Source organism: Poecilia formosa, unplaced genomic scaffold, assembly GCF_000485575.1.
Source record: "Poecilia formosa unplaced genomic scaffold, Poecilia_formosa-5.1.2 Scaffold2, whole genome shotgun sequence".
NCBI classification, from domain to species: domain Eukaryota; kingdom Metazoa; phylum Chordata; class Actinopteri; order Cyprinodontiformes; family Poeciliidae; genus Poecilia; species Poecilia formosa.
The window spans coordinates 2623455-2645872 of record NW_006799941.1 but is presented as its reverse complement, the minus strand read 5'-3'; the positions used below and the strand labels follow the sequence as shown (position 1 = coordinate 2645872).

At 36.6% G+C, this 22418-nt stretch overlaps 2 protein-coding genes across 2 annotated transcripts in view; one reads left to right on the top strand and one right to left on the bottom strand.

Annotated features, from left to right (window-relative positions):
• LOC103136273 (metalloproteinase inhibitor 4) overlaps positions 1 to 5634 on the top strand; it is an 11629-nt gene extending 5995 nt beyond the window's left edge. The window contains exons 2-5 of the mRNA XM_007549446.2: positions 1828 to 1925; positions 3155 to 3269; positions 4077 to 4201; positions 4699 to 5634. Coding sequence (XP_007549508.1) covers positions 1828 to 1925; positions 3155 to 3269; positions 4077 to 4201; positions 4699 to 4896 — 536 coding nt within the window. The 3' untranslated portion in view covers positions 4897 to 5634. The remainder of the gene's footprint in view (positions 1 to 1827; positions 1926 to 3154; positions 3270 to 4076; positions 4202 to 4698) is intronic.
• syn2b (synapsin IIb) overlaps positions 1 to 22418 on the bottom strand; it is a 75223-nt gene that overhangs the window by 20636 nt on the left and 32169 nt on the right. The window contains exons 2-5 of the mRNA XM_007549457.2: positions 14006 to 14063; positions 12293 to 12384; positions 8501 to 8657; positions 8245 to 8334 (exon numbers count right to left, since the gene is read on the bottom strand). Of these exons, the coding sequence (XP_007549519.1) occupies positions 8245 to 8334; positions 8501 to 8657; positions 12293 to 12384; positions 14006 to 14063 (397 nt within the window). The remainder of the gene's footprint in view (positions 1 to 8244; positions 8335 to 8500; positions 8658 to 12292; positions 12385 to 14005; positions 14064 to 22418) is intronic.

The following is a 22418-nucleotide window of genomic DNA, read 5'->3' as shown; positions in this document are numbered from 1 at the left end:
AATAATAATAATAATAATAATAATAATAATAATAATCTTACAGTCTTCAGGAATCATCTTTTACATTTTTAATAATTAATTTTTGTTGAACATTAAAGTAAAATTTTAATGATACATTAAAATATATGAATGTTTGGCATAAGTTTGACCTCTATGTCAAAATTCAAATTTAGACAAAATAAAATTAAGCTTGACAAAAAACTGAAAAGCAGCATCAATGGTTCAAAAATGTGATTGTTGTTCTTAATTTCAGTCGTTTGTTTTTGTTACATTTGTGTTAAAAAAAAAAACCTGCTAAGAATGTATTGTCTAAATGTCTTACCAATTCTGTGTACTTGATGATTTTAAGATTGAGCTCTAAATAAATGAAAGAAGTACATCAAAGTTCAAGAAAACATTAAATCTGTGACATTTTCTGCAAAGGCAACATGTCTGAAGCAGCTGTATCTGACTGGGCAATGCTATACGCTCAGATTAAACCCTAAGGCGTTTGTCCGCCTTTCTGTCCGCCGGGGTGTTCGGCAAACAAACAAAAAGACTGAGCTTGGCCTGAGCTAATTTCACAGAACAGCCTGAGCTCCTCCTCCTCTTTCCAGCACAAAAAACTGTGGCGTAGTTATGTGATGACCCAAAAGGAAAACCAAGTGGGTGGTTTGCTAAGCCGTGTGTGTGAGGTTCACTCTGCCTCTCCTGCTCTCTAATGCTTTAATGGTTTAACTTGACCCACTTCTGGCTCTTCTCTCCAGACTGTCATACAGGACTACAGGCTTTTATTTTACAATGTGAGATTTGCACCTTTTTTCTGGGAATCGCAAACTCATGTAAAGATATTTAACAACAGAAAATGTAGCGTTGTTGCTCAGAATAAATGTTCACCTTTTTAGCACCAAAAGTTTTTTATTTTAAAATGTTCTGTCCTTGTCTAACTTTACTTTGTAGCTGGTTCTTCATAGTTGAAAATTAGGTAAACAAATGAAAGCCCATGAACACTGTATCATAACATTTTAAATAAAGCCTCGGCTGAAAATCTATACAAGCAAATATAGGTCCAGGAAAAGATCACAAACTTGCAGAAAGTCTAACTTTATACATTTATTTTAAACAGAACAAGTTGGGAAGCATGTTCTTCTATTGTGCCAATAAATGGTTTGCGTTACAGCTGCAGCATGCTAACATTAACATCTCCGGTATAGATTTGAAATATCTCCTTACCCAAAAACAAAATAAAGCTACTGCACTGCTGAGCCTCATTGTTGTCATTAATCTGTGACTGGATCATTCCTGGTGCTGGGAGGAGTTCATTCCAGACTCAGGTGCTGTTAGTTTGAATCAGAATATGATGCGAACTCAAAGAGTTTGTCGGATGAGAAACCAATTCGTAGCAAAGAAGGCACAGATATTAAAGCTTCAATCTGCACTTCGCAGATTGAGTATTAAATCTAATATGCATAATGTGTACATACTGTATTAGTGTGTGTGGAGTTAGCGAGGACACAGCGAGCAGAGAGCTACTTGTTATTCCATGAGGGTTTTGAATTTCCTCCCAGAGGAGAAGAGTGACACATCCTGTATCACTACTGCGAGGCTGCAACACTGTCAGTGTGGGGAGGAAGAGGAGTGACAAACAAAATGGGAGCAAAAGAGGTAGGAGAGGGGCACAGATCTGCCTATGTACCCACCAATCAACCCATACTAATAAATAAAGGAATTATCCATGATAGTATCTTGTGGAGCACACCATCCTGATGTTCACATTCATTGTCTAGTTCAATTAATCTGAACCCTTCTTCCTGTTTGCGTTTTGTTCTCTCTCTCTTTTCCTGACAGTGATAAGGGCAAAGATCTCTGGAGAGAAGATTGTGTCGCCTAGCAACAGCTCCTCACCTTACATGAAGATGATCCAGTACGAAATCAAAATGATCAAGGTGAGTTCTTAGACGGCAGCATCAGCTGCTGACGGTGGCATCACTTTCTGTGAATACGGCTGTTTTGCATGTACATGTCAGCAGGATTTATGTATTGTTTGTCTGTGAAAGTGATGAAATACAAGTGATGCCACAAACAAAAGTAGCTTAGACTTCATAAATGTCCGATAGTGGAGCATCACTTTATTTAACGTCCCACCTTCTTGTTTCCTCCTTTCAGCTGGGTTGGAAAGTCCTTGTGATTGCATAAATATTTCACACTTTATCTCAAGGGCAGACATTTTCCAGCCTCCAGTGATGAGAATCTCTGAACTTTATCCTCAAAATTTAAAAGCAACTGGATTTAACGCTTTTCATTATTTGGCTCCAGGTTTTCCTCCACAAAAAAGTTATTTTAAAGAGTCCTATAAAGTAGTTTTCCACATTTTTGTAATTAAAGGCTCTATCATCTTTAGTCATCATCATGTAACAAAACTTCATAGATTGTCTGAATTTATAACCCTTTGGATAAAAGTTTTAGCTTCATTTATTTTCAAAAACCCACACACAGTATTTATTTATTTGTTTCAGTAAATGTTAAAATTAAATTGTTTAAATCATTAAATAGTAAAAAAATTGGTTAAGCCCAAAATTATTAGAGTTGGAGTAGCTGATAAGATACTCACCAAGTAGAAAACAACACAATATGACATTTTGAAGGGATTTCAACACCAGTGAATGTGAAAATAAATATCTAATGAAGTTTCCGTAGTAGCATATTCAAAGTAGGAATTTTCAATGAGTTAGCAGGACAAAAATGCTTAAAGACCTCAGATTACAGTATTTGACAGTATATAAAAAGAAAATTAAAAACAAAAAAATCACATAAAAATGTAAATAAACATATTTTGTAATGCATCAAAACATCCAAAGTTATCCAAAACTGAACTTCACCTAACATGAAAAATGTCCAAAGACTAAAAAAGTGCAAATTGTTTAATATGAAACGGCAAATAAAAAAACATTTTGGCATAGGTTTCATAATGCAGCTTGGTTATTACAAATTATTTTTATGGCTCAGTCAGAAAACAAAATGTATTGATTCTACATGCTGACATTGACGCTGATTAAATAGAAAAATAATTTACTTCAGTGTTTTACTATGTTTAATCCTTTCATCTTGCAACACCTTCTCATGTGATAAATAACAAATCTGTCAGAAAACTTTCTCTTCTCCTCTGTGTGTCCAGATGTTCAAAGGTTTTGACAGAGCCAAGGACATCCAGTATGTGTACACGCCTGTCTTCTCTTCACTCTGTGGAGTCAAACTGGACTCCAACAACAAAGCAGGCTATCTGCTCTCAGGTACAGTCTGCAACCTGTGCTGTGTTGTAACACTTTCAGTGAAACAATCTGACACAGATGTTATTAATTTCCAGAGGAAACAGGAAGTAGCACAACATTATTCATCCTGCCATTATCGATTTTCTTTTATTTCTGATTGGCCATTCCAATTTTCTTTCTTTCTTTCTTTCACCTGGATATTGATTTGTTTTTTTAATTTAGTACTTAAAAGACTCTCTACAAGTAGTGGCTTCTCAGGAGAACCTTTTAGAAAAAGTTTCAAAATAATTGTTGCCATAAATACTTTGTGCCTCCAAAATGTGATTTTTACTATTCTGACTTCAAATATAGATAAGTTTTAGGTGAGTAGCTATTCTCTACTAACCCTTAAGAATATCAAAACACCTCTCTCTCCTCACGTCTTCTCTTGTCTTACCTGCATTTTGAAAAGTAACTCAGAAAAATGTGCCCCTGTATCACATCATGTTCGTGGTTTTATCCAGTATTTCACCAATCAGACACAGTCAAGAGAAAATTGGCCACCGTTCAGATCACTTGAAGACTGACTGGTGCATCACTATTTCTAATGCCTGTTTTTTTTTTAGAAAAGAACTATGCTAAAAAAAAATAAATAAATAAATAAATAAAAGTAACAAAACTTTTCTGATTGCATTCCTAACAAAATCACGGCAGCCTAATTACTCAAAATAATGTCTAAAAGCTTTGACATAAAGGCTGTAATTAAAGTTCTTGTTTACTGCTGTAGCACTTTTATGAGTTTCAGCAGACTGTCGAACTAATTGCTGATTGCATGATGCATCTAAACAGGAAGCATGTGGAGCGATGGACGGATTTCTATTGGCCAGTGTGACCTAGTGGAGTCCTGGGACAACTTATCACTGTCACAAAAAAAGAACCTTAACTACAGATACCAGATGGGCTGTGAATGCAGAGTGAGTTCACCCCACCTATACTTTTAAAGTTTTGTTAGGAACACAAACTTCAGTTTATTTTATATGCATTTTATGTAATAGACAAGCACAACGTAGAGTATAATTGTGATATGTCGTTTTCAGAATATTTTGCAAACAGATAACCTCTGTAATTTTATATCTCTGACTAAAATCCAGAGCAACCTAAGCCATTTAAATGGAGTCCAACTGTGTGTAATTTAATCTCAGTGTACATGCAACTGTTCTTTGAAGGTTTCAGAAGTTTGCTAGAGAAATTTGGTGAACAAACAGCATATACGATATCCTGTTTAAAATTTTCCACAAGTCATGTGAGATCATGTCTTGCTGCCTACAAGATCTTTGCAAAACAAGACTACAAAACACATGCTTTCGCAAATTTGTCTTAAATATTCTCCCAGTTACAAAACTCAAGGGAGACAAAATTGATCAGCACGAGTTCTATGCATAACATCTTAATAATTTTCCCCTCTCGTCAGATCAACACGTGCTACACGGTGCCTTGTGCGTCTACAGGAGAGAACGAGTGTCTGTGGACGGACTGGCTGCTGGATAATAGTCTGAACGGGGAGCAGGCTCGGCAGTATGCCTGCATCCGACGATCGGACACAAGCTGTGGTTGGTACCGGGGTGGGCCTCCGCCCGAGAAGGACTTCTTGGACATGACCGACCCCTGATCTGTAATGCCGACTTCAGAAATCCCTTAAGGAAAATCCAACCCTGCTTTTGGCATATTTAGCACGCATTTGGCTTGCAAAGAAGCAACTAGGAAAAAAAAAAAAAAAAGTGGAAAATTTGCTGATTTTTCAAACCCGCTGGAGAAAAAGCTGCCATTAAGCTACCGGTTGCAAAGTTCAGGCAGTTGATCCAGCAACAGGAAAATAAATATTTAAAGTGCAGGGTCTTTGAGCGTTTCTCTGACTCACTTTCACACATTCCACTTCACATGTTACAGAGTGAGAACAGCAGCAGAATATCCACAGCTAATATTTCACTTTTGAGTGAAGGTGTTTGCCTCATTGTAAATGCACTCCTTTTAAGCCCTATGATTATTTGTGTAATGTACAATAGGCTAAATAGCAATTTAAGTTCTGAATTTACAGAAATATTAAAGAAATGTTTAAGAACACTAAAATAATAGAATCCTTTCTTGTATCAACCTTGCAGAGTCTAATTATGTGCATCTTGACTGCATCCTGATGTTGAATTTCTATCTGAAATGCTGACACAAATGAAAGTACACTGAATATACTGTGCTTTGTCAAGGTTTTAGGCATTGAAGCTTCAACAAGGATGCGTAATAGGCAATTGCAGAATAGTTTTAATTTATTGGTATAATTAAAAGTGATGTGAAGAAAAAAAAAACTTAAATTGCAGGAGTTTTCCTAATAATCTTTGGGGTAAAGCCATTTTTTTATAATTCTTTGTTTGCATTTTCTTTTACTTAGTTTGAGGTGGTTCTGTATAATCGACTTAATGCTGAAAATGTGGAATTATACGTCATAAATAAGAACCTGACGTGCCTAAAACCTTTGCATTCTGCAGTTCAGGCAAAGAAAAGCATCCCAAGTTAACCAGTTACTTGTGTTATTTGTTGTTGTGATGCAGAAATTATACGGCGTTTTATCTCAAAATTTTGAAACTGTAAATATAGTAATTATGTTGAATTAACATTTTCATAACTAACCACATGTTTTCTTTTAGAGTAGACAGAGCTTCTTATCCTGCTTCCTTTGTGGAGCTTTTTCTTCCTTTATTTATTTATTTTTTTTTTGTGCCAAAAACCTCATCCGGCGCTTCGGCAACAGCACTGCCTCCTGTAGAAGCTAAGCCTTTCCTCTTCAGAGGAAATGAGATAACAGGATAAGGTTTGTTTTTTTTAACTCCTTGAAACTGAAGGTGGGTTGTTCACCTGTTTGTTTTAGAAATCTGCTGAATCATTTAAATGTTGCTCAATATAAAGACTTAACAAGGGTCTGACTTGACCCCTGTTTTGATCCAGGATTGCTTCATATAAATCATACAGATTATAATGCACTATGATTCGGCTTTGTAGCACATTCACGGTGCTGTGAACAAATAAGCTCACCCTTGCTGATGAAATCTGCACTTTTGTCACACCTGTTTCAGATCATCAAACAAATTTTAACATCAGACTAAGAAGACCCAAGTGGATATATAAAGCAATTTTTAAATGATAAGTTCATTTGTTAGAGACAGAAGTTAGAAAAAAAATTGTACATCTGCCCTACAAAATATTTTCTTGAAGGTCTTGGAGGTATCAAGGTGATTTTTAGCAACGTGAGGTGGCCCTTTGTGATTCCCTTTTAAATCAGTTCTATTTTTTGGATGCCTTTTGTTGCCCCTTCATTGTTGTTCAACCAAGATTAGTGATCTTAACTGGGGGAGATGTTCTTCTGTTACCTCCTGGATCAGTTCCCATTGTGCTCTAGTTGGACTTAATTTTAGCAAACCCACCAGTCCCGGGAAGATTTAACTCTATTCTAAGTATTTGTGGTTAATGGCTCCCAGAAGTGAAGAAATGGTTTTCTAATCCTCCCCAGGCTACTGCAAGTCTGTAAAGTTTGTTACTTTTTATTGGATTTCTTTTGCCTGGGGTACGATGTGTTGCCTTTGGAGATTATTAGCCTTTTTCTCGTAGCCAGCCAGGTAACATTTAGGAGATCTCTTGATTTTTACACATCTGGTTATGATCAGGCCTGGGTATGACTTGTAAAATTAAACTTTGACAGTTAAACGTGATTTAACACGGGAGTGGTTATTTTTTTCAGAAAAAATTGGGTTGGATAGCTCTTTCTCTTAAGACGTGAAACAATTTAATAACTACTTTTGTTTGCAAATCAAAAACATTCAAGTTTGACAACATTTTTTACTGTCCTGTTCAACTTGGTGGATCATGTTGACATTTATCTCACGTCAGCACTGAAAAGTTTAAACCGAATGGAAAATCAACATTTCAGATTTGAGACAGTCGTCCAAATATAATCTCCTTTACAAACTCATGCAGTTATTTTAGTGTCACAAAGCACAAATTAATAATGCATTATATTATTGTATGGTTTAATGAAGTGTTAAAACAGATTTCAGTTTGTTTTTTACTTAAATAATTGTTGGGTTTGTATTTAAGTCTCTGTTTCTGTCTACATAAAGTTTTCTATTCATGTACCAAAAAAAAAAAAAAAAATGTATATAAAATGTCTCAGTGGAACGATGTATCACTGCCTCTTTGTTGATTCCCTTTAGAAAGAAAAATCTAACACAACAGGCCAGATGATTTTAAATAATACAGTTGAATTCAGGATGATTGGATCATTTAACAACAAATGTTATTGAAGAAAGTTTGATGAAGTTAACATGAGTCTTTTAAGACATAAAAACATTGAAGTTAATGTTAAGCCTAGTGGTGGTAGTAAAATGCTGTGAAGATTGTTTAAAACTATTTGTACTTTTAAAAAAAAAACTATTCCATAATCCAGGTGAAATAATGAAGAACAGGTATTACCTCACATTTTTAATTAAACATAAATCAGTCCGTTCCAGATTTCTTATATGTTTGTGATTTTTTTGAGTTAAAATCGCTGATTTTGTGGTGCTACTTTAGAAATATTTCTGAGAAATTTGCATTTTCTTTAAAGACCTTAAATATCTCAATATCAGCAGAAAGTGACGTAAACCATGTTCTGAACAGCTTTACATTTTCAAATCAACATAAAACATGTCAAAGAATGACCACATAAACTATATTGCTTTAGATCTAACCGGATAGCGGCATATGTTTATTTACATTTTCTCCTCTTTTTAAAATATACTGAAATTGTTTGTTGTTCACATTATAATCATTTTGCTGCAATAGTTAAAGATCTCTAATTTACCATGACATGCACACAAAATCACTTTCTCTGAAATTGTCCATTTTGAGGTCATTTGAACCACATTGGTGGTTGCAAATGTTTTAGTGGAGACTAATAACACACAATATGGAATAAACCAGAAAAAGCCTTTACCATGTCTCTGTAGTTGGGGTAGAACGTCTGATTAATGAGAGGAAACTTATCTGAACCCAACCGCTTCTGGTTGTTGATCAGCTGGGAAAACTGGAAAAGAGAGAGAAAAACAATGAAGCAGAAAAGTGCTTCCAATTAAACACTGTGGACATTGTGGACCAATACAAATGCATATAAAACTAAAAATAAATGTTACCTTCACATCTCTGAAACTCTTCTAAAAAAATATTGCATGTGTTCTGCAAAGTTCACTTACAGCCCAGGGTTTGTCACACAGGTTGTAAATGGAGTCCAGAGTGTTGACTGAAGGGACGCCTGCATACTGAAGACCAATGATCAGGTTTCTGAAGTCCTCATTTTGAGCCATGCTGAAGGCGTGTTGGCGCACCAAAACAAAGTCAGGCCTGAATGACCTGGAGCAGGAAAAAAAAGACAGTTAAAACAGTAATAAACCTATAATGCTGATATATACGTCTATGCTTATATAGACATACATACTCTCTATATAATTTTGTGTTACTTTTGTTTTGCATGTGTTTTTTCTGTCTTCCCGCCTGATATGTGAGACTTCTGCTAACAATCGCAAGTCTCCATGTTTGTTTTGACATCTATAATTATGGCCTTGCAGTTCAGTCTGAAGGTTATTTTGGTATTAGGCCTCTAGCATGGGGTTGAGGCAGGACAGCAGGAAGCTGTGTAGCCCTCCCACACATTTCGTCCTGTTGGGTAACCTCGTCACCAGAAGGTGAAACGAGGCTGTTGGTGACATGTGTCATTGAGGTGGCCGACTGCAGCGTTAGCAGTTAGAAGAACTGCAGAGAAATCTGCTGAGGGAGCAAGGGATACATAATCCTTAGCATGGTAAGTGGTAAATGGCAGACTCTAAAGGTTGTTTAATTTCATGCATTTATGTTTAATTGTATTTCTTCCTTGCACAATTCAAAGTGAGCAAGCCTCCCCGCACAAATTAAGTGTAAAAAAATAAAATAAAATGCAGGAGTAGAGTCAGGAAAAGCAAGATGTGACCAGCAGGTTAAGGTCGGTTACAATATTCACTGCATTTCAGCTTAGGGAAAGGCTGACAAAGATGGGTAATGACTCCTGTTGTTCTTCCTTGTGTCTCGGTGTGAGTGAGAAAGTGAGTGAATGTGGGCTAAAGCAGAGAAGCAGACAGAGGTGAGTAATGACTCTGACATTAAAGAAAATGGAGAGTGGTGTTATACTAAAACGCTAGAAAGGAACAACACTGCAGAAGTGTCAACACAACTGGGTGCTTGTGAAGAAAGAATTCAGTTCCTAGAAGTCAACTGAGCTGATGAAGAGGAACAGGTCGTACTGCCACTTTGGCTTCAGCTTTTCTTGGTTTCCCAATGGAAAATTACTCTGTTTTATTGCCGTGAACAACAGGGGTGTTCTTTTTGAAAGTTTCAGACTTTTTCTTGCAGCAGTGAAAAATGTTTATTGCTTCTGCAAGAGGTCTGCTTCTTTATAGCCATCCATAAAACTTAAAAAAAAGAAAAAATGTTTTGTTGTAGAAGTGTCTATCTCGAGGATTGTTTGTACTTTTTCCCAACTGTTTGTAATGAAACAAATCTTTTGTGATGGCATGATGGCATATTGGAAAGGGTACCAACAAATTTAGTCAGTCAAAATGTCCTTTAGTAATTTTATCAGTTTTACTATAGTTCAGAACATGCAACCTAGCATACTGTAACTTCCCCATGAAGACAGAAGGCACATTTGTCTCGTATATTGCATATATATTGCATATTTTTGTTACTAGCAAAACACACCTCTGCATATTGTAGTTAAAGTATTGCAGTCTTGGCTTTTTATAGACTTGCCAGAAAATGAACTGGCATACACTGAAACAGGAATCCTGAAAACTACTGAACATATTTATTTATCTAAATGGTTGAACCTTTCAAACATGTCACAACACTTTTTTAATTTCCTGTAGCAGCAAGCAGTGTTACAACAGGAACTGAAAAGACTGAATGGTAGCTTGTAAGAGATTATGCCTCAGTCAAAAAAAAAATTGTTTACCCTCAAGACACTTGTCTTTACTTTTACCACTCCAGCGATATTGCTCTCATGTGTCAGTAGTTGTAATTTCCAGGGAATCTGGAATACTTTGCATTAATAGAAAGCTCTGATGGGCGCATCGTTTATTCGCTATTCACTTGTGACTCTTGTGTATTATTAGATGTATGTACTAGTCTTCATTTTAAGGCTTTTAGGTTTGTTGACAGCAGTAGAAATACTAAGCATATCCTAACTTTACTCCCTGGACCAGAAAAAAAAAAAGTCTAGAAACGAAAGGCTCTTGCAGGATCTTGTTCCGTCCAATGTGATTGTCCGTTCAGTGCCAGTGAGTTGGTGTAATTTGACCTGGCTGAGCAGATGGAAGGTAACCATGCATGCATGTACCGAGAGATTAGCAAATGCTTCAAGTGTACTGCTGGGACAAAACCAGCATGAGCCCAACTGCAGTCAAAGTACTCAAACTGTGAATGCCTCCTACAATGACTGTCCCCCTTTTTTTCCAATAAACAAAACCATTCAAGTTCCAACTTCTGCTTTTAAACAATAGAAACAATGTATTTATTGATCAATTTTGTTTTTAATAAAGAGAGAAAGGAAGGATAGCAAGAGAAAATGATAAGAGCAGACAGAAGAAAGTGGTGGATTGTATAGTGACATGTTCTGGGATGTGATGGAGGTTACTAAGCAACTTGCAGTCTCTGAGTAGTTAGCAAATCACTGCTGAGACTTGAAATCGATGGACACAGTGCAATTACTGAGACAAATGCAGATGGTTAGGAACGCCAAGGTCTAAAAACCCAGCACTGAAGTTAGGAATGAAGGGCTAATGCTTGTGTTGTAACCTTAATGACTGTCTCCAGTGCAAACCCGTGTCTGGGGGAGGATGAAGAAGCAGAGAAACTTTAGAGGTCTGGGAGGACAAAGACATCCTAAACACATAAAAGCACCATCAGCACGACTTTGAGGACTAAACATGTAAACTGGATTTATTTATTTATTTATTTTTATAAATAAAAGCTTGCTTGGCTCTCCGTCTGTTGCATTTGCTCCTGTTTCTGTCATTCCTTGCAGCAGCGTGTGCGGACCAGCCCCTCATAAAGCAGAGTGTCAAGACAGAGCTGCTGATTACCAGACTGAAGCTGCCGTCTTCATTTCCTGTTGCTTGCTTGTTGCTTTGCAGGGGCGTTAGATTCTTGGGTAAATGCTGCCAGTCCTTTGGCGAAGCGCTTGTGTTGAGTCAGTGGGGGTTTGTGGTATGTGTGAGTGTGTGTTGTTGTCTGGTTTTACGGTAAGTTTATATGTTCGCAGGCACATCAACTGTGACAGACTGTAGGTACTGTCTTTTGTCATGGCTTTCAGTAAACAAGTCACCTTATTACTTTCAAGCATATTCTTGGGGGTTTCTGTTTCACAGAAAAGAGAAGCCTGTGGATCACCAGTTATTATCACAGAAACATAACAGAACATTGTTTATCATTGGGTTAAATGTGTGGGTTAAATGATGCAAAATTAAAATGGGAACTAAAGATTTCTCTGGATGATGAGAAATCATCATCCAGATGCCTCATGCCAAACCTCATGCCAAACCTCTCAGCATGAGGTTTGGTTTGTTTTAATAATAAGTTCTGGTGTACTTTGTTATAGGAAGAAAATCAGACAAAACTGAATCTTTTTGGATTCAACAAACATTTTTTCTTGTAAAGGTCTATCACATAAAAAAACCTAATAAAATACACTATCATTAGTCATTAAGTTTAAACGAGTTTTTGGAAAGTACTTTTCCAGGTCAGTGCATCAGATCTCATGGCTTTTAAATCTTGTTTATTTATTTATTTTTTTTTTATTTTTTTTATTTTAGGAATTGTGTGCAAAGGCTTGATCAGGGCAGTTTGGTTTTAAAATATTTTGATGTGGTCCGAGTTGGAGATTTTATTAGCAATTAACCAACTGCTTGGTTAGCCATCATGTGCATAAGCGTGTAGATGAGACGTGTGTAGCGGACCTGACGACCTTGGTGCCGCCCCTGATGACCTGCATGTCCACATTGCAGGTTCCATTTGAATGAGCAACAAGATTGACCTCTGAGAACTCAGCCTGCATGGACAGAGAAAGAGAAAGGGCACAGGACAGTTTAAATTTTACAACATGGTGATAAAAACGATGCTGCTTTCCATGAAGAAGTCATTTCATCTTTATTTTTGTGACTTAAAGATACTTTGAAAACACAGGAATATGACAATTACTTCAATTTGCTTTCAGGTTTAAGTTTTTTGTTATAAACTCTGATTATATTAAATCTACCCCAGACTAATTCATTTTCACTAACTTCTTGTGCAGTCCAATGCATGGGGGTGAGCAAAACAGCCAACCACTGTTTGTGCTCCGCTTACTTGTTTCCATACTCTTGACTTTACTTCACTGCAGACATAAGCCATGCTGCTGCTCTTGTAAATAATGCAAGTTGCTACTCTTTGGTGTGGTTCAAGACACGGCGAAGATTTCTCTGTGACTCATAGCCAGCGACTTCTGTCTCGTCTGGTGCATATTTCATTTCTGTGGTGAGGCTTGAGGTTTCACATTGAGCTCTATTAGGTGTGAAACAGTTTAATGTGAAACCCCTGACAATAGACATTTGACATTTAAGCAACCAAAATGTGTTGCAAAATGGTTTGCTGGTTAGTTGGCGAAACCAATATGAAACCAAAATGTTTTACAGGGGAGACTTGAAACAGATACCTTGAGCAAAAGTGTAACGAGACGACAAAGATTTTTTTGAGTGGCTTTTATTGGACGTCTGGGTGGTTTTTAAGGCACAGATTTAAACGTGGCGACGTTTTGAAAGAGTGGCAGATCTACCTAATTGAAATATTTATAGAATCAGAAAAAATAAGCTCTAAGTGATCCGACTTTTGCATATGATTTGACTTTCTGTTTATCGTTTCATAAATATCTTTGTGCTGCTACAAATCAATAAAATAAGCTAAACAGGTGGAGAGCTGCTAATGCTGAAGTTCTCCAGGTGAGGATGAAGGACAGAGCAGCTTAACTCAACAGAAACCCTGCAAAATTAGCAGCTAACGCCATCATATCACTTTTCTTATTAGAGAAGATCTTAGCAAAATTATTCTTTACCATAACATTATTATTGAGAGGGACAAAAAAATAATAAAACAACTTATTTTGATGGTTCTTGAGTGTCAGAGCTCGAATGTAGGAATAACCTCAAATTTGGAAAAGAAAAAGAGGTTTTAAAAACATTGCTTGATGGTTTATGATCTGTCCCTGTCTGTCTCAAACTTGATATTATAAGAAATGTATAACAGAAACAATTTGTGAGTAATTATTTTAAAGAATAATTGGTGTAGGAATTGACAAGAAAGACTGTTTGCCTGTGGGCCTGCCTCAAATAGTTGGCACTGAAATCAGTGTAAAGGTTCAGCTCTGAAAAGTTGTGGAAAGGAGCTTTGCACAGTCTAATTGTAAACTGTTTAGATGATGTAAGATCCTCAAACTTCAAAACTAATAGTAAATACATTTCTTCCTATAGATCAATGAAGTCCTTCAAATTCAACCTTTACGGACCTGAAATAACCGTAGACGTTTCCATGTATAATGCTGAACATGCTGTCAGCTTCCTCTTATCTCTGTCATGATCCCCTTTAACCTTTTCATTAATTATTCTGATGCATCATAGCTACACAAATCAATATGATACCTGCTCCACTTTGATGTCGTATTCCCCAAGGACCTTCTTTCCTCTGAACACTTTTGCCCTGAACAAAAAAATAGAGAGAGGAAAGGGTTTAGAATGCCATTTTCAAACTTCACAGTTGTATATGCTGCCCTCTACTGGAGCAAAGCATCTTGTAGATCAAATTACTCAAAGCAGGTACCTGAACACCGAGCGGCTTTCTAGATTACCACTGTGGGCCTTCTACTTTTATTAACTGAGATCCAATAGCTAATAAGTTTCTCTCACAGTCTAAATCATACATGTTCGACAGTCTCTTGATGTTCTCTGTGCTGTCATTTGATTAAGAGTGACATGGGCCCAAGTAAACACACACCAATAGACAGATGGAGAGATGAATGGAAGAAAAGGACTGACAGCGAGGGGATGAAAACGACCTCAGCCAAAATAACCCAAAATACCCGGGACGTCTCATTATGCAAGGATCACAGATGGTTTTGCACTGACTCCATCATCTAATCAGACACTGATGCTAAATAAAGCACATCTGAACTGTTGGCCAGAAAGAGCATTATATTTTCATCACATCAGTGATAACGTTAGTTTTCAAGAATTTCATTACTTCCTCTACAGTGTTTGTGATGCCATTTCACAGATTTGTAGTTTAACTTTGTCCTTTAAAAATAACAGCTGATTGCCAGTTGTTTTTTTTTCTCAGATCTTGAATCTGCTTTTTAGTTGCAAGCCTTTCTTTCTGTGCAGTCAGTTAGAAATGTGTTTCATACGTTCCTTTCCACAGAACCAAATTGGACATTTTGTCATGTAGCGAAGAGGCATCTGGTTCAAATTTAATTGGTTCGTCAGAATCAGACCATCTGTGAGGGAAACATTCAGAGTCTCTGGCTCTAACCTCCAGTAATCAATGACTTTAAGTAAAATGGGTGACTTTAGGTTGGAAATGTATCCAGCCTACACAATGTGAATTGTTGCCCTAACGACACCCAATTCACTCATGTCTACAGCAGCATCAAATGGCATCTTTACAACTGAAATGCATTTTTAATCTACAACGTTAATTCAACGGTTTATTCCAAACATTTATTGAAAACAACCTCTATCATTTGTCCCAAAGTAATGAATAGTCACATTTAATGTGCGATCGCTCTCTGTGGGTCACATGTCAGTCCAACACAGAGCTGCATAATTATAGTGTTCAGTTGAAAAACAGCTAATGTGTCCTCTTTATACACCTCCATCAGTTTACAGCAGTTATTTGGAGCATAACATGTCAAAAAACACCAGAAACGAGTCTGAATCATAAGAGAGTTTATGAGAGAGGGATTTCACAGGTCAAAGGTGTGATTTATTTAAAGTTGCAACTGCCGGATGTGTGTGTCATCCTGGATAACAAAGGATGGCCAAGTATTTTACAAAATGGTTTCATGCCTGATTGTCTGAAGAATTGTTTCTGCATCATAACAAAAACCCCATACAGCGCAACAGTTCAGAGATAACTTCAAAGTGCCTGAAACACGTAAGGATGTTGATGGATGAGGTGGCTGGTGCTATGTAATCCATCTTGTTAAAGCTACAGCACAGATCTTGTTTCCCCTCATTAGGTCTATTGGAATAACATCATTTACAGATCATCTGACCAAAACATTTGAGATGCTCTCACACAGTTTTCCATGTTGCATGTATGCTGACATGTCTAATAATATTTTTTGTGAAGCATCTTAATATAACGATCTGAATCAAATGTTATGAATTATCAAGTTCTGTCATGTACACAAAGCATGTGTGGTAATGTGACCCAGAATGGCACACTGGGTTATCATCAGTGCAAACACAGTGTCTGCATTTCTTAGTATGAGATTAATCAACATTACTAATGAATGACCGCCACAAGCTTTAAGTAGCATGTTTGTAATTTCCATTGCTGAGCTGCCTGTGTTTAAAACAAACATTTTGGACTCTACATATTAAGTCATCACACCACGATTTGACATGTCCAAATTACACTGCCGACTGGCTTAGCTGGAGAAAAACACACATCTCAGACTTTGTCAGGTTGGTAAATTAAATGTGTTGCCACAGATCGGTATGTAGTTTAAGCCAAACATCTTTAAAGTCCACAGAAAAACAAGGCTGCAGTAGCATGATGGCGATATAAGCTCCTTTAACATGTGCATGTTATGCTTCATTTCAACTCTTTTTGAACACATGTTTCTATAATTATGTTTTCTTTTTTCTTTCTTTTTTTTTAGCTCTGATTAACACAGTAATCTTGCCTGATGACTGCTGGAACTACGGCACCTTTTGCGACCCTGCAAGGATAAACCTGCTAGATAATCAATGGATGTATAACAATAATAAAACAAATCCTGTAAAAAAAGAAACACAGAGAAGGGTTACTCTACAGTGAAATGAATTCCTTGCAGAAATGCAACAGGTGTTCATTTTTATGTAAAAGTCCCTCAGTGCCAATTTAATATGTAGACGTCTGCAAAGCTGAATGATTGCTTTTTAGGGATCTCATGGAGATTAAATGAAGCTATAAATTCTCCATGTGTACATTTTATATGGTAATTGCAACCATATCATCCATTCATCTCCCATTTCAGCCATTTATTTCGGTAATTTATTTCACAGTTTCCTTTTCATAATCCTCATCACACCTTTAACTGGGAGCTATAAGTGTGGTCAAAGATTGTTCTGCCTCTGATCAACATTCCTGCCAAGCTGGTAGCACACATAACTTTTGCTTAAAACTTTTGCCCTGAATACCAAATTTAAAAGTGAGCTGAAAAAAAAAAAGAAAATCCAAAATATCTGGACACTAACAGACTGAAGATAAAGTTTGCAACAGACCTCTGCTTAGTGTCATCAGATATATTTCCTTTCCGACTCTCTCAAGAAATGTATCCAGTAATACGAACAGATTTGTATTGTCTTTTTTTAATAATCGAACAATCCCATATCTTTTGCACAGAGTGATGAACATTACACAAGCCTTACAACTGGCTTTGTAATTCGATGAAGATGCAATAACAAGATGCATTCTGAGGTTGTAAACAACAGATCGACCCTGGCAGGTAATCTTTGCAATTTCCTCTAATTTGCAGCAGGAACAAGTGTCTCAATCTCAAATACAATTAAGTGGAGTTTTATTAACAAAAAGCTCCATGCAGACATATGCCCACATGTTGCCTTGTTTGAGTACAGTATACAGCTACAACATTATTGAAATCACCATAAATGCTGTAGAAAATAACATTCCAACCTTATCAGTTGGCAAGTATACAAGTTGTTTTTCTTTCTTTTTTTTTTTTTTTTTTCAAAAACTGCTGGTCACACACTCATAACATAAATAGCATTACATTTTCTTGTTTCTACAAGACATTCTTGTGCTAAAATCTTCATCTTCGTCAATGTTCATTTGTACAACTGTCTTCCTAAATCACCCAAACTTCATACAGGAAAGTCTCAGGGAACAGGAAACTCTTCATGAAGCGAATTTACTTTGGTAATTTATTTCAAGCAGCGTCGCTAATATAGATTCATTCAAGACATATCTATGGAATATTTTTCAACCATAATAAATTAGCTATGGCAGTCTGATTAATCAAGACGTGCAATTGGAGTCAAAGGAATAGAAATCAGTGCGAAAATACAAAAAAAAATAAAAATAAAGATAAAAAACCAGCTACATTTGAATGTGTCAACATTATTCATGAGGTTAGCAGCTCAAGCAGACATCCTGAAATAGATATCTGATGACAGGAGTGGGGTACGGTAAAGGCAGAAAGGCAGATTAATTTAATAATGACTATAACTTAGTTTGTTCTTATGAATTTGGCAACTTTCAGTTTTATTATGAAAATTATACATGAATTCCATACTAGGAAAGACAGGGAGTAAAAACTGAGCAAATAATGCAAATAATGAGAAAAGACCAGTCCTTATTATGATGGAAAAGACACTATGAGACTGAAATGAGCCATAAAAATTAATGAGACAGGTTGGCATTTGAGGGCTGATATATATCTCTCTGTTTGTGAGATCATGTTTACCTTTGCACAATAAACAAGGCCTTTTGAAGCTGATCAGAAAAAAATGTTGAGAGACTCCAAATAATTTGAGGACAAGGACATATTTTTTTCTTTGTGGCAGTCTAAATCTCGGTGACTTCGAGTTGTAGATAACAGGATAATTACATGCATAAATCCCATCAAAGGTGGTGAACTGTGGTGCAATAAAAACAGCATGAGCAAAGTATCTTTCACTCTGCACAGGGAGCTCAGCAGGCTAATTTTTTTCAGTGGTCACTTGATGGGATCACAATTTCGCTATCGATCAGACGAGTCAATGACTCTCAGAGAGCCTGTAGATATTAAGCTTTTTGAATCAATTCAACAAAGTGTGTCAGGGAAGAGGAGAAAAGAGAGATGAGAACATAATAAAAAAAAAAAAGAAAGGAATGGCTGACATCTTTATTTCAGGACCAAGATAATGTTCAGTAATTATGCTGTCCAATTTGGCAACAGTGCAGGAATCAAACATCAGTAAATCACGACACAAGCAGTTATTCGTTTGGTTCCAATATTTCCTGTGTTCTTTCTTATTCAATTATTACCAGTTGATTAAAAAAAGTCTAATAAAACATACTTTTACCTCTAAAATTTTATTTTAAAATGTAATCAATTGCCCAAATCAATATCATCCGACAGCTTTGTTCTACAAATGATCTAATCTAATGAGTTTCAGTGACAAGAACATTTCGATGTCCATAGTAAGGATATCGAAATGTTTCTGCTCCCCATTAAATCACTACACATTACAGGATATTCACTGGTGCTTCCTTACACTTCACCTATTATTATTTCACTCCTCTTTTACCTCCTCTTTGTTTCCACTTTTTCCTTTTTTCTCACTCCCATAACCAAGCCGTGGTTTGGCCTCTTCATGAATAATTATTTTCACCCATCTGTTTTTCCCCCCTCTGTTCTGCAGCTGAGTCGACGTAAGGACGCATTAAGGAAAAGTGTGCATTTAAATTAACCAACAGGATCATGATCAGTTTAATGAGACGGAAAAATACTTTGGGTTGCTGTGGATTTCATACTAAAATCTACATATAAAACCATATAATGAGAAGATTAAATGCAGTGGTGAGAGATGCGCGCACTAAAACTAGTTTTAATTACCACCATTTTGTAGTAGCTTGTTAGCAGCTCAATTTACATTCATATCACCAGAATGACTTGGGTAGTTTAATCTTTGTTTTTTTGTTTTTTCTCGTTCTTTAGTAGATAATTACAGAAGCTGCAAACTGGTTTAGGCTATAAACGGAAAGGAATTATTATTCTATTATCATCAGGCCACTGCTTCCCTGCTATAATTGAACCCCTTTGATCCACCCTCTCCACTTTTACTTTCATCCCAACATCTCCGAAGGCATGACCTGGCAACACACATTGCATTTAACTGCAACACAACATGACTTAGTGGTTAAAAGATACCATTTTATTTCTAAAAGAGGAGAAAATGACTTTGACAATGGATTACATGGATTAATACCCTCATATTAATCTCAACATAGCTAAAATTCCTAGCTTATGTGTCACCAGTTGCTTGCACTTCTCTGCTTTCATCAGCTTCCCCTTCACTGATACAGTGCATACAAATGAAAGTACAGTCAATAAACACAGCATTTGTATGTTGAAAGCATAGTACATAATTTCCATTTTCTATGGAGACGTTCAAATGATCCAGCAGGTTTAGATTACAGTCCAGGACATGATACTTATACTTTAGGATCCGTTTGGTCGTTGACTTTGAATTTAGTTTTCGCTTCAGTAGATTCTTTTGTTTGCTGCAGAGCTTTCTGAAAATCACTCTATTTATTCATTTCACATGTATTCCCTTGTAATGTTTATAGCTTCTATGTCACCTCTACTCATTCTCTCCTGTGTCCATGCTCTACCACAGCTGCTCAACATTTGGCTGTTTCTTCTATCAGTAATCGATCCCTGCCAGTGTTGCCTTTGCACCCTCCTGAGATTCTGATAGTGATGTCAGATCCTGTATCATCTGATGTCTTGACAGATGACACAGGAAAGATTATTTACACCTTTCCAGTCATCTTCAGTTTCTGAAAGTTTGTCAGCTTTTAGCATGGAGCCAACATTGCCCCCCCAAAATACAAGTAGAAAATGGAAAGACTTGAAATGCAGAACAAAACCACAAAACACAAAGTCTTTCACAGTTAGAAAAAAAACATTTGTGATTTAGATGAAAATCCCAATAAAAGGGTTAAGTTACAAACTCAACATGTCTCAAAAATGCAAATGAATGTTTCTTGCTTTTCAGACGTGAGTCAAAATGATGTCCTGTTCTAACTCTGGTTCAGACAGCAAATAGTTCGGATTAGACAAACACATAAACACACCCACTAGACGCTCAGATTAACCTACTACCTACTACCTTTTTCACTGAGACCTAAAACCATTGCTTAAACATTTGTCTGACTTTAGCCCCTCAGTATCAGTGAGGATGTCAGCAACATCAAATTAGTCTGATAAACCAGATTTCTCTCCCTGCCACTGTGACTGAACCTGCATACAAAGCTCCAAATCAGAGTATCGGCTCATCCCTTCTTGCCTGAGGTGAAGATGTCACCTGAATTATTCAAGTGCATCACAGGAGGCTGTTACACCTCCTCTTGCTTTTACCCACCCTGTCGGCGCCCAGCAGGGATCCAGTTAACCCAGAGACAAACCTTCCTCACACTCACTGCATATATGACGTGTCATGCATAGTGTCTGGCATAAATTGACAGTATTACACCAAAACGCAACAGTGCATAAGCCAAGCCGTGCTGTAACGTTTAATTAAAACTTAATGAAGAGAGGTTTTGCCGTGGGTTGTAGCTGTACATCAAAAGCCAATTGATACTTGCACTGTTTTGTTTATGTATATATACTGGGTAATCCCAGTTGTTGAATGTAAAGTTTAAGTCACTGACATTTCTGTCTGCACAAATCACTTCATACAAGTTGGTGAGATTTCCAACAGCTATGCATGTCAATGAAAGCATCTAATACTTCAGTTTTTTTGGTTGAATACTCCTGCCATCTTTCTAGGTGCTAATAAGTGAGGTGTTACTTGTCTGGAGGCGTTAGAAGGAATAACCTCAAAAAGTGTTTAACTGGTCAATCTTTCACATGTACAGGGAATGAGCCAGGCTTCTGTGCAGACAGGGAGAGTTTAAAGAATGATGAAGTTTGTTTGCTGGCCATTCGGTGGTACAATCAATGGTTGACGGAGGACCAGTAAGAGCTGAGAGGTTATAAAACTGTCACACTTTATATTTGCTAATGGAAAACAGGCAGATAAACATAAATATCATTATGATTCGATCTTGTGTGATGGGAGGACAAAGCATTAAATGAACTGGATAACAGCTTTGTTTCCTGTAATGGGAATTTCTGGTCCTTCTATGTTTCAGCCCACATTTATCCTAATGAAGTGAGGATTGTGACTTGTTAAGCAAGATGTCTGTTACTTAAACGCTTCTATTATAGAGTATCCAGGATCTGACGGATGTTAGTGCGGAGCTATTAAGATTAAAGGAAAATAGTGACAAAAAAGCAAAGCAATTTATCATAATTAATAAAGGAAGTAACAGATGAAACAAGAACCTGACACAAAAGATTAATGTTATATTTTTTTTTAAATTGGTTGTTCCAAGTCATCAAAGAAAGAGTCCGAATTTTGATCTGAAACTCTGAGGTCTCTTGACATCCTTTCCTCAAAATCAATTTTTACAGCTATGGCAATAAAAAAACAAAAATGTATTTATGTACAACAACTAAGAACATTTTCCACTGATTTTTGAATTCATAAAATGGGGAGAAAATGCTGGCGTGAGCATGTATTGCTAATAGAAGTGGTCACTGAACACTTCAACTATCAAATCCCACATGTTTTTCAACTCGCAACTGCAATGCACACACTTCAGCGGATGCAATTCCCAAATCCGAGAAAGCCGAGAAAAAAGCAAATACACTCAGGAAACCGAAGCATAAAAAGAACCAGGACTGATTGCAAGGATATCAAACCAAATAAACAAATAAAATCCTTTGCAACTCCTATAGATCTTAACAAACAGAGCAAATTGTCAAAATTTTGATAGAGCACAACTTTAAGAGAGCTGAGTAGAGTATCACTAATGAACCAATTACTTTCTCTAAATTTCAATTAGTGAATTAATTTACTTTAGGATTAAAGCTGAGAAACATCTTCAACATTTTTAAATAAAAGTTTTGCATTCAAATGTAAAGGGAGGTTTATGCTTTTTATTGCTTCACAGCTCAAACTTACTGCACAGAAAAACATTGCATTTGACATTTATTCTCCAGTTTCCCTGCAGTTT